At 38.8% G+C, this 12423-nt stretch overlaps 2 protein-coding genes and 12 non-coding genes across 15 annotated transcripts; all 14 read left to right on the forward strand.

The window, feature by feature from the left end:
* The first annotated feature begins 1000 nt into the window (after positions 1–1000).
* Positions 1001–3457, forward strand: LOC127442305 (40S ribosomal protein S8-like). Its single transcript, XM_051700227.1, has 6 exons — positions 1001–1059; positions 1881–1987; positions 2239–2338; positions 2554–2729; positions 2982–3111; positions 3299–3457. The coding sequence occupies exons 1-6, from the start codon at positions 1056–1058 to the stop codon at positions 3406–3408; spliced, it is 627 nt and encodes a 208-aa protein (XP_051556187.1). The 5' UTR covers positions 1001–1055; the 3' UTR covers positions 3409–3457.
* Positions 1735–1806, forward strand: LOC127443225 (small nucleolar RNA SNORD55/SNORD39). Its single transcript, XR_007897617.1, has one exon. It is a non-coding gene; the product is annotated as a small nucleolar RNA SNORD55/SNORD39 (small nucleolar RNA).
* Positions 2039–2144, forward strand: LOC127443232 (small nucleolar RNA SNORD46). Its single transcript, XR_007897624.1, has one exon. It is a non-coding gene; the product is annotated as a small nucleolar RNA SNORD46 (small nucleolar RNA).
* Positions 2580–12341, forward strand: LOC127442300 (40S ribosomal protein S8-like). 2 transcript variants are annotated; one of them, XM_051700220.1, is made up of 8 exons: positions 2580–2729; positions 5716–5845; positions 6033–6181; positions 10177–10312; positions 10552–10651; positions 10856–11031; positions 11284–11413; positions 11601–12341. In XM_051700220.1, exons 2-8 carry the CDS (start codon positions 5777–5779, stop codon positions 11741–11743), a joined length of 903 nt encoding a protein of 300 aa, XP_051556180.1. In that variant the 5' UTR covers positions 2580–2729; positions 5716–5776; the 3' UTR covers positions 11744–12341. The 2 variants fall into 2 exon arrangements, with proteins under 2 accessions (XP_051556180.1, XP_051556179.1); XM_051700219.1 differs by lacking the exon at positions 2580–2729 and adding an exon at positions 5314–5463.
* On the forward strand, positions 2798–2867 carry LOC127443228 (small nucleolar RNA SNORD38). The gene has a single exon (XR_007897620.1). It is a non-coding gene; the product is annotated as a small nucleolar RNA SNORD38 (small nucleolar RNA).
* LOC127443242 (small nucleolar RNA SNORA47) lies at positions 3722–3854 on the forward strand. Its single transcript, XR_007897634.1, has one exon. It is a non-coding gene; the product is annotated as a small nucleolar RNA SNORA47 (small nucleolar RNA).
* LOC127443233 (small nucleolar RNA SNORD46) lies at positions 4778–4874 on the forward strand. Its single transcript, XR_007897625.1, has one exon. It is a non-coding gene; the product is annotated as a small nucleolar RNA SNORD46 (small nucleolar RNA).
* LOC127443229 (small nucleolar RNA SNORD38) lies at positions 5532–5601 on the forward strand. The gene has a single exon (XR_007897621.1). It is a non-coding gene; the product is annotated as a small nucleolar RNA SNORD38 (small nucleolar RNA).
* On the forward strand, positions 6447–6579 carry LOC127443243 (small nucleolar RNA SNORA47). The gene has a single exon (XR_007897635.1). It is a non-coding gene; the product is annotated as a small nucleolar RNA SNORA47 (small nucleolar RNA).
* Positions 7500–7596, forward strand: LOC127443234 (small nucleolar RNA SNORD46). The gene has a single exon (XR_007897626.1). It is a non-coding gene; the product is annotated as a small nucleolar RNA SNORD46 (small nucleolar RNA).
* Positions 8258–8327, forward strand: LOC127443230 (small nucleolar RNA SNORD38). The gene has a single exon (XR_007897622.1). It is a non-coding gene; the product is annotated as a small nucleolar RNA SNORD38 (small nucleolar RNA).
* LOC127443241 (small nucleolar RNA SNORA47) lies at positions 9183–9315 on the forward strand. The gene has a single exon (XR_007897633.1). It is a non-coding gene; the product is annotated as a small nucleolar RNA SNORA47 (small nucleolar RNA).
* Positions 10364–10460, forward strand: LOC127443235 (small nucleolar RNA SNORD46). The gene has a single exon (XR_007897627.1). It is a non-coding gene; the product is annotated as a small nucleolar RNA SNORD46 (small nucleolar RNA).
* LOC127443231 (small nucleolar RNA SNORD38) lies at positions 11100–11169 on the forward strand. Its single transcript, XR_007897623.1, has one exon. It is a non-coding gene; the product is annotated as a small nucleolar RNA SNORD38 (small nucleolar RNA).
* Positions 12342–12423: the final 82 nt, after the last annotated feature.

The following is a 12423-nucleotide window of genomic DNA, read 5'->3' on the forward strand; positions in this document are numbered from 1 at the left end:
TGCAAGTTTTTAACCTGTTGCCACGTCAAGAGCTTCAACCACACGTTTTGTTCAAATATGTAGCTGTGGAACATTGTAGCATGGATGTAACCAAATATCCCTTATTGTATTTAGTGGTTTTTATTTAGTTTATTTGAGAGACATGACCAATTGCTATTTTCCATTGATTTCCTCTTTACATAAAATGTTTTTTTTTTGTTTTTTTTGCACTTAACCCAGGCTTTCTCACTTGCACCAACATACCGAAAAGTTTAATAACTCATCCATTCAAAAACATGCCCCCTATTACAGTGGTTATCACTCTTGGGCCCTCCCAAGTACTGCATATTTAAATGTCTTATCAAAACAGGCATCAGAATTAAAGGAATATTCTGGGTTCAATACCGGTTAAGTTCCATCAACAACATTTGTGGCGCAGTGTTGATTACTAAAAAAATTAATTTCGACTCATGCCTCATTGTCTTTAAAAAAAAACAAAAAAACAAATCTGGGTTACAGTGAGGCACTTACAATGGAAGTGAATGGGGGCCAATCCATAAACGTTAAAATACTCACTGATTCTAAAGTATAGTCAGAACGAAAACAATATGTGTGGTAACATGATTTTAGTATGATAAAATCACTTACTAACCTTTTCTGTGTAAAGTTAAATCTAATTTTACAACTTTGTTGCCTGACGAAGTAAACTGTAAAAACGATTTGCAGCTCAAATAATACACAAGTTTGCCTTTAAACCCTACAAAACTTGGCTCCTTTCACTTCCATTGTAAATTAATGACTCGCTGTGAACTCGATTTTTTTAAATGGAGAGACTAGTCGAAATTAATTTGTGTGTTAATCAACTTAACTTGTATTGAACCCGGATTATTCCTATAAAAAAACAAAAAGAACTACCAACACGTGGCTGCAGCCCAGTGTTTTCTTAATGAACAACCAGCAAAGGAAAGTACAGCGAAGAACTCCTCTCGTGAGTTCTCCAATTATCTCGCGATATATTGTTGCTTGAAACCCTCCCATGAGCCTTTGCTGTTTCTCTTTCTAGCCGGCGCCTGAGAATGGGTACGTGTTTTCACCATCTGGTCGCTGCAACAATCCGTCATCATCTGCACTATCTGATGAGCTTTTTCACTAAACTTGTTCTGCGGTGTATAGCAAAGTGGGATAACTATTGGTATGGTTTTAAATTGGACGATTCAATGTGTATTTTAACATTTTTGCTTGAGAAGTTTGGGAAGTGGTTAGAGACCTGTCTCAAGATGGCTGCGCTCATGGGGTACAGTGCTCTTTATTAGCGCGCAGATAATGCTGTAGTTATGCACCGGGACGTGTTCAAGGTAGATTTGCTGTGTATATTGATTTCCAGATAACGACACTGGGTTGAGAAGTATTGTTTTTAGGAGAAACGTGTTAGCATGACGTGCTAAACATACACGAGTGTCACTTATTAACTACTGGAAGGCTGCGTGGCGAGTTAACAGTAATTGAAATTTAAATTTGGGTTGTTTGTAAATGTTCAACACATTTAGTTATAAATATGTAGTTATAATCATAATTTTCGTCATAGACGATGTTTCAATTAACTTTATTTGCAATTAACTCGGAACAAATGTGCTAGTAACCGAAGCTTCTTAGCAAGCATGTTAGCTAATCGTTAAGGTGAATCTTTTTTGCTTCGGTACAAAAAATGCTGAACTGCTTTGTCACCACAAACTTAGTTTTTTCTTTAAGCTTGAGTGTGTATGATGAATCCTATTATGGAATCCGATTTTATAATGCGGATAAACACCTTGGAGAACTGAACACTCAAGTTTGCTGTAGAAGTAGATGGTCTGTGTTCACTCAGAAGTGATTCTTACATCTCTCTCAATCTCATATTAAAGGTATTTCAAGGGACAACTGGCACAAACGCCGTAAGACCGGTGGCAAACGCAAGCCCGTCCACAAGAAAAGGAAATATGAGCTCGGGCGTCCTCCATCAAACACCAAGGTAAACCTGCACGAGCACGTGTGGCCTCGATAATGTACCTTTCCCTTTGGCAATGTGAGTGATGTAAACACTTCCTTAGGTTGGTCATTTTTGTCCGTTTTGGTCAAAGTCATTGACCTTCCAATGTTAGGATTAGTCATAGTTACACTGACACATGGCCATACTCGAAACGTATGGAAAAGTCTGATTTTGTATATGCTTATGTAAGAGATTGCCGTATAATAAGAATTTATTTTTGTTGCTCCCTGCAGATTGGACCTCGTCGCATCCACACAGTAAGGGTCCGTGGTGGAAACAAGAAATACCGTGCTTTGAGGCTTGATGTGGGCAACTTCTCATGGGGCTCAGAATGTAAGTGTTTCTAAATGTATGGTGCTGTTTGTAATGTGTAGATCAACTGGCGGTCTTTCAATGAAGATATCCTGACCAGTTCTGCTGCTGAATGTCTATGATGGATATGGTTATGTTCCAACTCTGAGAAAGACATATTTGATTTGATCTTTCATGTATCTGCTGAGCTTGTGCTTGAAGTATAGCCTTTTACAAATGTGTGTCAATGATTACAGGTTGTACTCGCAAGACCAGGATCATCGATGTGGTGTACAACGCCTCTAACAATGAGCTGGTGAGAACCAAGACCCTGGTCAAGAACTGTGTGGTCCTTGTTGACAGCACTCCTTACAGACAGTGGTATGAGTCTCACTACGCCATTCCACTTGGAAGGAAGAAGGGTGCCAAGCTGGTAAGCTAATGCTTATTCAAGTTTTTCCAGTTTTAAATTTGGGGGTTGTGTTGCATTTAAGGTTGGTCTTTCATTGATGATAACATTGTCCAGTTCTGCTTCTGAATGAAAGTGATGCAGTTTAAGACTCTGAGAAGACCCGTTTTTTAAAAACGTAAGAATATTGGTGGCATTACCTTTTCCATCAAAGTGTGCACCTGAAAAGTTGATTTGCATCAATTACTAATTGCTGTGTTTGATTTGTCAATCCAGACTCCTGAGGAAGAAGAGAATCTGAACAAGAAGAGGTCGAAAAAGGTCCAGAAGAAGCTTAATGACCGCCGAAAGAACAGCAAGATCAGTCCTCTATTGGAGGAGCAGTTCCAGCAAGGAAAGCTTCTTGGTAAGTCCCTTTTGCGAGGCCTTTTAAATGTTATTGATGTGTGTATGATGAAACTTTTAACCAGTTCTGCTACTGAAACAACAATGCTGAGCTCAAACCATTTCTGATAATGCCCTGAAATGTTGTCCACAGTGATGTTGTCTACAGATTTCAGTGTTTTAATGTTTGGTTTTGTGTTTCTCCCCAGCCTGCATTGCCTCCAGACCGGGACAGTGTGGTAGGGCTGATGGCTATGTCCTCGAAGGCAAAGAACTGGAGTTCTACCTGAGAAAGATTAAAGCCAAGAAAGGCAAATAAATGTACAGCTCACTTTGATACGACCATTAAAGAAAATACCCCAACTCGGCAGGTTGCTTTTGTCCTCTTTTAATAAAGTATTGTTTGTTGGTTAGGAAGTTGTCTTTTGTAGAGAGAATTGATGCGCTCAACTTATTTCAGGTGCAAAAGTCACAAGTTTCTGTATCTACACTGAATGACAAGTTTTTCTGATTTTAGAAAGTTATACCATTATTTTGTTCCATGTACACTTATAGCCTTTATTTGGAGGAAAAGCATATATAAGGGTGTCTCCTGCTGCTGCATCTTCGCCCAGATCATGCTTATTAAAAAAAGGAGGATTGAGAAAGTTAAGCAGCTGTTTTTGTACTGCATTAACTGGTTATAACCTCCTAGAAAAACCACAAGTGAACTGAAGTACCCTGTATTTTTATTTTCAGAGTCATTGTGATACTTGTGTACATTTGATTTAACCTGAAAATCAATCCTGAGTATTAATTGTAAATGTTGGCTTGGTATACTAAGTTCCCATGGTCACAAAAAGCCTGTAGATGTGAGGGTTGTGTGTGATTTCCAGGCCTAGGAATATATGTGGAACCAGCAATTCTCAGCTCTGAAGTGTAGCATTGGCCAGAAATAATTTTACACAAGAGTGCAATAAGTATTAAATGGCTGATAACTCAGATCTATGATTAGAGTATGATTCAATTAAATTATAGCACATGGTATAGAAGCAGAAAATATGCTTTTGAGTCTGGTTCAGTCATTAAATAGTTAATTCTCCCCAACATTTAATATTGCACATAATACTCCAGTTTTGTAATATATCTACCTTTATTTGAGGAAAAACAGTCTTGCATTCAACAGAGTTGTTGCAAGTTAACCAGAGAGAACAATAACCACTCTTAACAGTGACTTGGCAAAACACCTGCCAACTACAACAACAGTCAAAAGAGCTAAAGCCTATATTAAAGGTGCACTCAGTTTTATTCTACATGGAGAGGGTCTCCTCATGGGGACTGCCATGTTATAATCACATGACAAGCCAAATACTACTCGCTTAATCTCGGTTACTGCCTTGATATTGGACACTTTCATTCTTGGATAAAATTAATCATGGTTGACTGTGTATAGTGAATTTCTACAATGGCATCTGTAACTAAAAACTATTGATTTTGAATAATGCTGCATCCACGCTGCTAGGTGTCACTGCAGGTCCAAGATGACACAAATGCAAAAGTTAATGAGAGCACATGTAAAACAGCAGTACCGCATGAGCAAGAGTGCTGGATGGACTTACGTCGGCACGGCTGTAAGACGTCCTCCAGCAAACACCAAGGTAAACCTGCACGAGCACGTGTGGCCTCGATAATGTACCTTTTCCTTTGGCAATGTGAGTGATGTAAACACTTCCTTAGGTTGGTCTTTTTTGGTCGAAGTCATTGACCTTCCAATGTTAGGATTAGTCATAGTTACACTGACACATGGCCATACTCGAAATGTATGGAAAAGTCTGATTTTGTATATGCTTATGTAAGAGATTGCCGCATAAGAATTTTTTTTTTTTTTTTGTTGCTCTCTGCAGATTGGACCTCGTCGCATCCACACAGTAAGGGTCCGTGGTGGAAACAAGAAATACCGTGCTTTGAGGCTTGATGTGGGCAACTTCTCATGGGGCTCAGAATGTAAGTGTTTCTAAATGTATGGTGCTGTTTGTAATGTGTAGATCAACTGGCGGTCTTTCAATGAAGATATCCTGACCAGTTCTGCTGCTGAATGTCTATGATGGATATGGTTATGTTCCTACTCTGAGAAAGACATGTTTGATTTGATCTTTCATGTATCTGCTGAGCTTGTGCTTGAAGTATAGCCTTTTACAAATGTGTGTCAATGATTACAGGTTGTACTCGCAAGACCAGGATCATCGATGTGGTGTACAACGCCTCTAACAATGAGCTGGTGAGAACCAAGACCCTGGTCAAGAACTGTGTGGTCCTTGTTGACAGCACTCCTTACAGACAGTGGTATGAGTCTCACTACGCCATTCCACTTGGAAGGAAGAAGGGTGCCAAGCTGGTAAGCTAATGCTTATTCAAGTTTTTCCAGTTTTAAATTTGGGGGTTGTGTTGCATTTAAGGTTGGTCTTTCATTGATGATAACATTGTCCAGTTCTGCTTCTGAATGAAAGTGATGCAGTTTAAGACTCTGAGAAGACCTGTTTTTTAAAAACGTAAGAATATTGGTGGCATTACCTTTTCCATCAAAGTGTGCACCTGAAAAGTTGAGTTGCATCAATTACTAATTGCTGTGTTTGATTTGTCAATCCAGACTCCTGAGGAAGAGGAGAATCTGAACAAGAAGAGGTCGAAAAAGGTCCAGAAGAAGCTTAATGACCGCCGAAAGAACAGCAAGATCAGTCCTCTATTGGAGGAGCAGTTCCAGCAAGGAAAGCTTCTTGGTAAGTCCCTTTTGCAAGGCCTTTTAAATGTTATTGATGTGTATATGATGAAACTTTTAACCAGTTCTGCTACTGAAACAACAATGCTGAGCTCATACCATTTCTGATAATCCACTGAAATGTTGTCCACAGTGATGTTGTCTACAGATTTCAGTGTTTTAATGTTTGGTTTTGTGTTTCTCCCCAGCCTGCATTGCTTCCAGACCGGGACAGTGTGGTAGGGCTGATGGCTATGTCCTTGAAGGCAAAGAACTGGAGTTCTGAGAAAGATGAAAGGCAAATAGATGTACAGCTCACTTTTATACGACCATTAAAGAAAATACCCCAACTTGGCAGGTAACTTTTGTCCTCTTTTAATAAAGTATTGTCATTTTGTTGGTTAGGAAGTTGTCTTTTGTAGAGAGAATTGATGCACTCAAATTATTTCAGGTGCAAAAGTCACAAGTTTCTGTCTCTACACTGAATGACAAGTTTTTCTGATTTTAGAAAGTTTTACCATTATTTTGTTCCATGTACACTTATAGCCTTTATTTGGAGGAAAAGCATATATAAGGGTGTCTCCTGCTGCTGCATCTTCGCCCAGATCATGCTTATTAAAAAAAGGAGGATTGAGAAAGTTAAGCAGCTGTTTTTGTACTGCATTAACTGGTTATAACCTTCTAGAAAAACCACAAGTGAACTGAAGTACCCTGTATTTTTATTTTCAGAGTCATTGTGATACTTGTGTACATTTTATTTAACCTGAAAATCAATCCTGAGTATTAATTGTAAATGTTGGCTTGCTATACTAAGTTCCCATGGTCATGAAAAGCCTGTAGATGTGAGGGTTGTGTGTGATTTCCAGGCCTAGGAATATATGTGGAACCAGCAATTCTCAGCTCTGAAGTGTAGCATTGGCCAGAAATAATTTTACACAGAGTGCAATAAGTATTAAATGACTGATAACTCGGATCTATGATTAGAGTATGATTCAATTAAATTATAGCACATGGTATAGAAGCAGAAAATATGCTTTTGAGTCTGGTTCAGTCATTAAATAGTTAATTCTCCCCAACATTTAATATTGCATATAATACTCCAGTTTTGTAATAAATCTACCTTTATTTGAGGAAAAACAGTCTTGCATTCAACAGAGTTGTTGCAAGTTAACCAGAGAGAACAATAACCACTCTTAACAGTGACTTAGCAAAACACCTGCCAACTACAACAACAGTCAAAAGAGCTAAAGCCTATATTAAAGGTGCACTCAGTTTTATTCTACATGGAGAGGGTCTCCTCATGGGGACTGCCATGTTATAATCACATGACAAGCCAAATACTACTCGCTTAATCTCGGTTACTGCCTTGATATTGGACACTTTCATTCTTGGATAAAATTAATCATGGTTGACTGTGTATAGTGAATTTCTACAATGGCATCTGTAACTAAAAACTATTGATTTTGAATAATGCTGCATCCACGCTGCTAGGTGTCACTGCAGGTCCAAGATGAGACAAACGCAAAAGTTAATGAGAGCACACGTAAAACAGCAGTACCGCATGAGCAAGAGTGCTGGATGGACTTACATCAGCACAGCTGTAAGGTCCTTCAGCAAACCCCAAGGTAAACCTGCACGAGCACGTGTGGCCTCGATAATGTACCTTTCTCTTTGGCAATGTGAGTGATGTAAACACTTCCTTAGGTTGGTCTTTTTTGGTCGAAGTCATTGACCTTCCAATGTTAGGATTAGTCATAGTTACACTGACACATGGCCATACTCAAAACGTATGGAAAGGTCTGATTTTGTTTATGCTTATGTAAGAGATTGCCACATAATAATAATTTTTTTTGTTGTTGTTGTTGCTCCCTGCAGATTGGACCTCGTCGCATCTACACAGTAAGGGTCCGTGGTGGAAACAAGAAATACTGTGCTTTGAGGCTTGATGTGGGCAACTTCTCATGGGACTCAGAATGTAAGTGTTTCTAAATGTATGGTGCTGTTTGTAATGTGTAGATCAACTGGCGGTCTTTCAATGAAGATATCCTGACCAGTTCTGCTGCTGAATGCCTATGATGGATATGGTTATGTTCCAACTCTGAGAAAGACATGTTTGATTTGATCTTTCATGTATCTGCTGAGCTTGTGCTTGAAGTATAGCCTTTTACAAATGTGTGTCAATGATTACAGGTTGTACTCGCAAGACCAGGATCATCGATGTGGTGTACAACGCCTCTAACAATGAGCTGGTGAGAACCAAGACCCTGGTCAAGAACTGTGTGGTCCTTGTTGATAGCACTCCTTACAGACAGTGGTATGAGTCTCACTACGCCATTCCACTTGGAAGGAAGAAGGGTGCCAAGCTGGTAAGCTAATGCTTATTCAAGTTTTTCCAGTTTTAAATTTGGGGGTTGTGTTGCATTTAAGGTTGGTCTTTCATTGATGATAACATTGTCCAGTTCTGCTTCTGAATGAAAGTGATGCAGTTTAAGACTCTGAGAAGACCCGTTTTTTAAAAAACGTAAGAAAATTGCTGGCATTACCTTTTCCATCAAAGTGTGCACCTAAAAAGTTGATTTGCATCAATTACTAATTGCCGTGTTTGATTTGTCAATCCAGACTCCTGAGGAAGAAGAGAATCTGAACAAGAAGAGGTCGAAAAAGGTCCAGAAGAAGCTTAATGACCGCCGAAAGAACAGCAAGATCAGTCCTCTATTGGAGGAGCAGTTCCAGCAAGGAAAGCTTCTTGGTAAGTCCCTTTTGCGAGGCCTTTTAAATGTTATTGGTGTGTATATGATGAAACTTTTAACCAGTTCTGCTACTGAAACAACAATGCTGAGCTCATACCATTTCTGATAATGCCCTGAAATGTTGTCCACAGTGATGTTGTCTACAGATTTCAGTGTTTTAATGTTTGGTTTTGTGTTTCTCCCCAGCCTGCATTGCTTCCAGACCGGGACAGTGTGGTAGGGTTGATGGCTATGTCCTCGAAGGCAAAGAACTGGAGTTCTGAGAGAGATTAAAGCCAAGAAAGTCAAATAGATGTACAGCTCGCTTTGATACGACCATTAAAGAAAATACCCCAACTTGGCAGGTAACTTTTGTCCTCTTTTAATAAAGTATTGTCATTTTGTTGGTTAGGAAGTTGTCTTTTGTAGAGAGAATTGATGCGCTCAAATTATTTCAGGTGCAAAAGTCACAAGTTTCTGTATCTACACTGAATGACAAGTTTTTCTGATTTTAGAAAGTTATACCATTATTTTGTTCCATGTACACTTATAGCCTTTATTTGGAGGAAAAGCATATATAAGGGTGTCTCCTGCTGCTGCATCTTCGCCCAGATCATGCTTATTAAAAAAAGGAGGATTGAGAAAGTTAAGCAGCTGTTTTTGTACTGCATTAACTGGTTATAACCTCCTAGAAAAACCACAAGTGAACTGAAGTACCCTGTATTTTTATTTTCAGAGTCATTGTGATACTTGTGTACATTTTATTTAACCTGAAAATCAATCCTGAGTATTAATTGTAAATGTTGGCTTGGTATACTAAGTTCCCATGGTCACAAAAAGCCTGTAGATGTGAGGGTTGTGTGTGATTTCCAGGCCTAGGAATATATGTGGAACCAGCAATTCTCAGCTCTGAAGTGTAGCATTGGCCAGGAATAATTTTACACAGTGCAATAAGTATTAAATGACTGATAACTCAGATCTATGATTAGAGTATGATTCAATTAAATTACAGCACGTGATATAGAAGCAGAAAATATGCTTTTGAGTCTGGTTCAGTCATTAAATAGTTAATTCTCCCCAACATTTAATACTGCATATAATTCTCCAGTTTTGTAATATCTACCTTTTATTAGAAGGAGGGGGGGGGTCTTGCTTTCAACAGCGTTGTTGCAAATTAACCAGAGAGAACAATAACCACTCTTAACAGTGACTTAACAAAACACCTGCCAACAACAACAACAGTCAAAAGAGCTAAAACCTATATTAAAGAGGACAAAATTACTGAGTGCACCAAGTAAAAAGTTTTGCTCCTAAATAAATTAATAGTAATCTTAAAACATGGGTATAAAATCATGAGCAATCACATGAGATGAAGACTCCAGTTATATCAGTAACCTTAAAGCTGTTTTATTCTACATGGAGAGGGTCTCCTCATGGGGACTGCCATGTTAGCATCACATGACAAGCCAAATACTACTCGCTTAATCTCGGTTACTGCTTTGATATTGGACACTTTCATTCTCGGATAACGTTAATCATGGTTGACTGTGTGTAGTGAATTTCTACAATGGCATCTGTAACTAAAAACTATTGACTTTGAATGATTCTGCATCCACGCTGCTAGGTGTCACTGCAGGTCCAAGATGACACAAATGCAAAAGTTAATGAGAGCACATGTAAAACAGCAGTACCGCATGAGCAAGAGTGCTGGATGGACTTACGTCGGCACGGCTGTAAGACGTCCTCCAGCAAACACCAAGGTAAACCTGCATGAGCACGTGTGGCCTCGATAATGTACCTTTCTCTTTGGCAATGTGAGTGGTGTAAACACTTCCTTAGGTTGGTCTTTTTTGGTCGAAGTCACTGACCTTCCAAATTTAGGATTAGTCATAGTTACACTGACACATGGCCATACTCAACGTATGGAGAGGTCTGATTTTGTATATGCTTATGTAAGAGATTGCCACATAATAAGAATTTTTTTTGTTGCTCTCTGCAGATTGGACCTCGTCGCATCCACACAGTAAGGGTCCGTGGTGGAAACAAGAAATACCGTGCTTTGAGGCTTGATGTGGGCAACTTCTCATGGGGCTCAGAATGTAAGTGTTTCTAAATGTATGGTGCTGTTTGTAATGTGTAGATCAACTGGCGGTCTTTCAATGAAGATATCCTGACCAGTTCTGCTGCTGAATGTCTATGATGGATATCGTTATGTTCCTACTCTGAGAAAGACATGTTTGATTTGATCTTTCATGTATCTGCTTGAAGTATAGCCTTTTACAAATGTGTGTCAATGATTACAGGTTGTACTCGCAAGACCAGGATCATCGATGTGGTGTACAACGCCTCTAACAATGAGCTGGTGAGAACCAAGACCCTGGTCAAGAACTGTGTGGTCTTTGTGGACAGCACTCCTTACAGACCGTGGTATGAGTCTCACTACGCCATTCCACTTGGAAGGAAGAAGGGTGCCAAGCTGGTAAGCTAATGCTTATTCAAGTTTTTCCAGTTTTAAATTTGGGGTTTTTGTTGCATTTAAGGTTGGTCTTTCATTGATGATAACATTGTCCAGTTCTGCTTCTGAATGAAAGTGATGCAGTTTAAGACTCTGAGAAGACCTGTTTTTTAAAAACGTAAGAATATTGGTGGCATTACCTTTTCCATCAAAGTGTGCACCTGAAAAGTTGAGTTGCATCAATTACTAATTGCTGTGTTTGATTTGTCAATCCAGACTCCTGAGGAAGAGGAGAATCTGAACAAGAAGAGGTCGAAAAAGGTCCAGAAGAAGCTTAATGACCGCCGAAAGAACAGCAAGATCAGTCCTCTATTGGAGGAGCAGTTCCAGCAAGGAAAGCTTCTTGGTATGTCCCATTTGCAAGGCCTTTTAAATGTTATTGATGTGTGTATGATGAAACTTTTAACCAGTTCTGCTACTGAAACAACAATGCTGAGCTCATACCATTTCTGATAATCCACTGAAATGTTGTCCACAGTGATGATGTCTACAGATTTCAGTGTTTTAATGTTTGGTTTTGTGTTTCTCCCCAGCCTGCATTGCCTCCAGACCGGGACAGTGTGGTAGGGCTGATGGCTATGTCCTTGAAGGCAAAGAACTGGAGTTCTGCAGGGTTCCCATGCATCCTATACTTGTGTACATTTTATTTCACCTGAAAATAAATCCTGATTATTAATTGTAAATGTTTGTTTAATAAACTAGTTTCCCATGGTCATTGAAAAGCTGTTAGGGAATTTTGTGATTTCCAGGCCTGAAAATGTGTATGAAACTGGTAGTTTCTAGTTATTCTCAGTTCTATGTGTAGCCTTTCTTTTGTTTTTTGTTTTTAACAAACTTTGTTTTTTATTATTGATAGGATTCATTGAACTGAGCTTATATCGGGCTTGTGCGGGGCATTCCCTGCATTAAAATAATAAATCAGTTATGTAACAAGCTAATAATCACTTGCTTGATCTAAACAAAATAGGTGTCATTTTAAAATTTAGAATCTGGACTTTACAATGCATACAGCTGATCCTGCCAATTCTTAATACTTAATTTGCTGATGAATTAGAACTTTGTTCTCATAATTGGCTAATTTATCACAACATGTATGTTCAGAGTTGGTAAAAACAAAGTTGGGATAACCATGTGATATATTTTGTTGGCAATGTCTCAATTAGTAAAATCCAATGAGCAAATTTGTTTCTCTCAGAGGCCAAACTGCACTGAGTATTAGTGTATGAAATTCCCACCGACACATAAATATAATAAACAGCAGTGTCTTTTTGTCACGTTTATCCTTATTACTAACTGAATAATACATGTAACATAGAAAATAACATATCGTAACTTACAGCAGACTATCCTGATTCA

The sequence above is a fragment of the Myxocyprinus asiaticus genome, chromosome 6 (assembly GCF_019703515.2).
Source record: "Myxocyprinus asiaticus isolate MX2 ecotype Aquarium Trade chromosome 6, UBuf_Myxa_2, whole genome shotgun sequence".
Taxonomy (NCBI): domain Eukaryota; kingdom Metazoa; phylum Chordata; class Actinopteri; order Cypriniformes; family Catostomidae; genus Myxocyprinus; species Myxocyprinus asiaticus.

What these genes read in the sequence shown, in the direction of transcription:
- LOC127442305 (XM_051700227.1), top strand. An exon ending in GTCCTCCATCAAACACCAAG is followed by an intron (nt 1,988 to 2,238) that starts GTAAACCTGCAC and finishes TGCTCCCTGCAG; the next exon opens with ATTGGACCTCGTCGCATCCA. An exon ending in CCAGCAAGGAAAGCTTCTTG is followed by an intron (nt 3,112 to 3,298) that starts GTAAGTCCCTTT and finishes GTTTCTCCCCAG; the next exon opens with CCTGCATTGCCTCCAGACCG.
- LOC127442300 (XM_051700220.1), top strand. Translation starts at nt 5,777, where the DNA reads ATGACCGCCGAAAGAACAGCAAGATCAGTCCTCTATTGGAGGAGCAGT. An exon ending in AAAATACCCCAACTTGGCAG is followed by an intron (nt 6,182 to 10,176) that starts GTAACTTTTGTC and finishes CCACGCTGCTAG; the next exon opens with GTGTCACTGCAGGTCCAAGA. An exon ending in CCAGCAAGGAAAGCTTCTTG is followed by an intron (nt 11,414 to 11,600) that starts GTATGTCCCATT and finishes GTTTCTCCCCAG; the next exon opens with CCTGCATTGCCTCCAGACCG.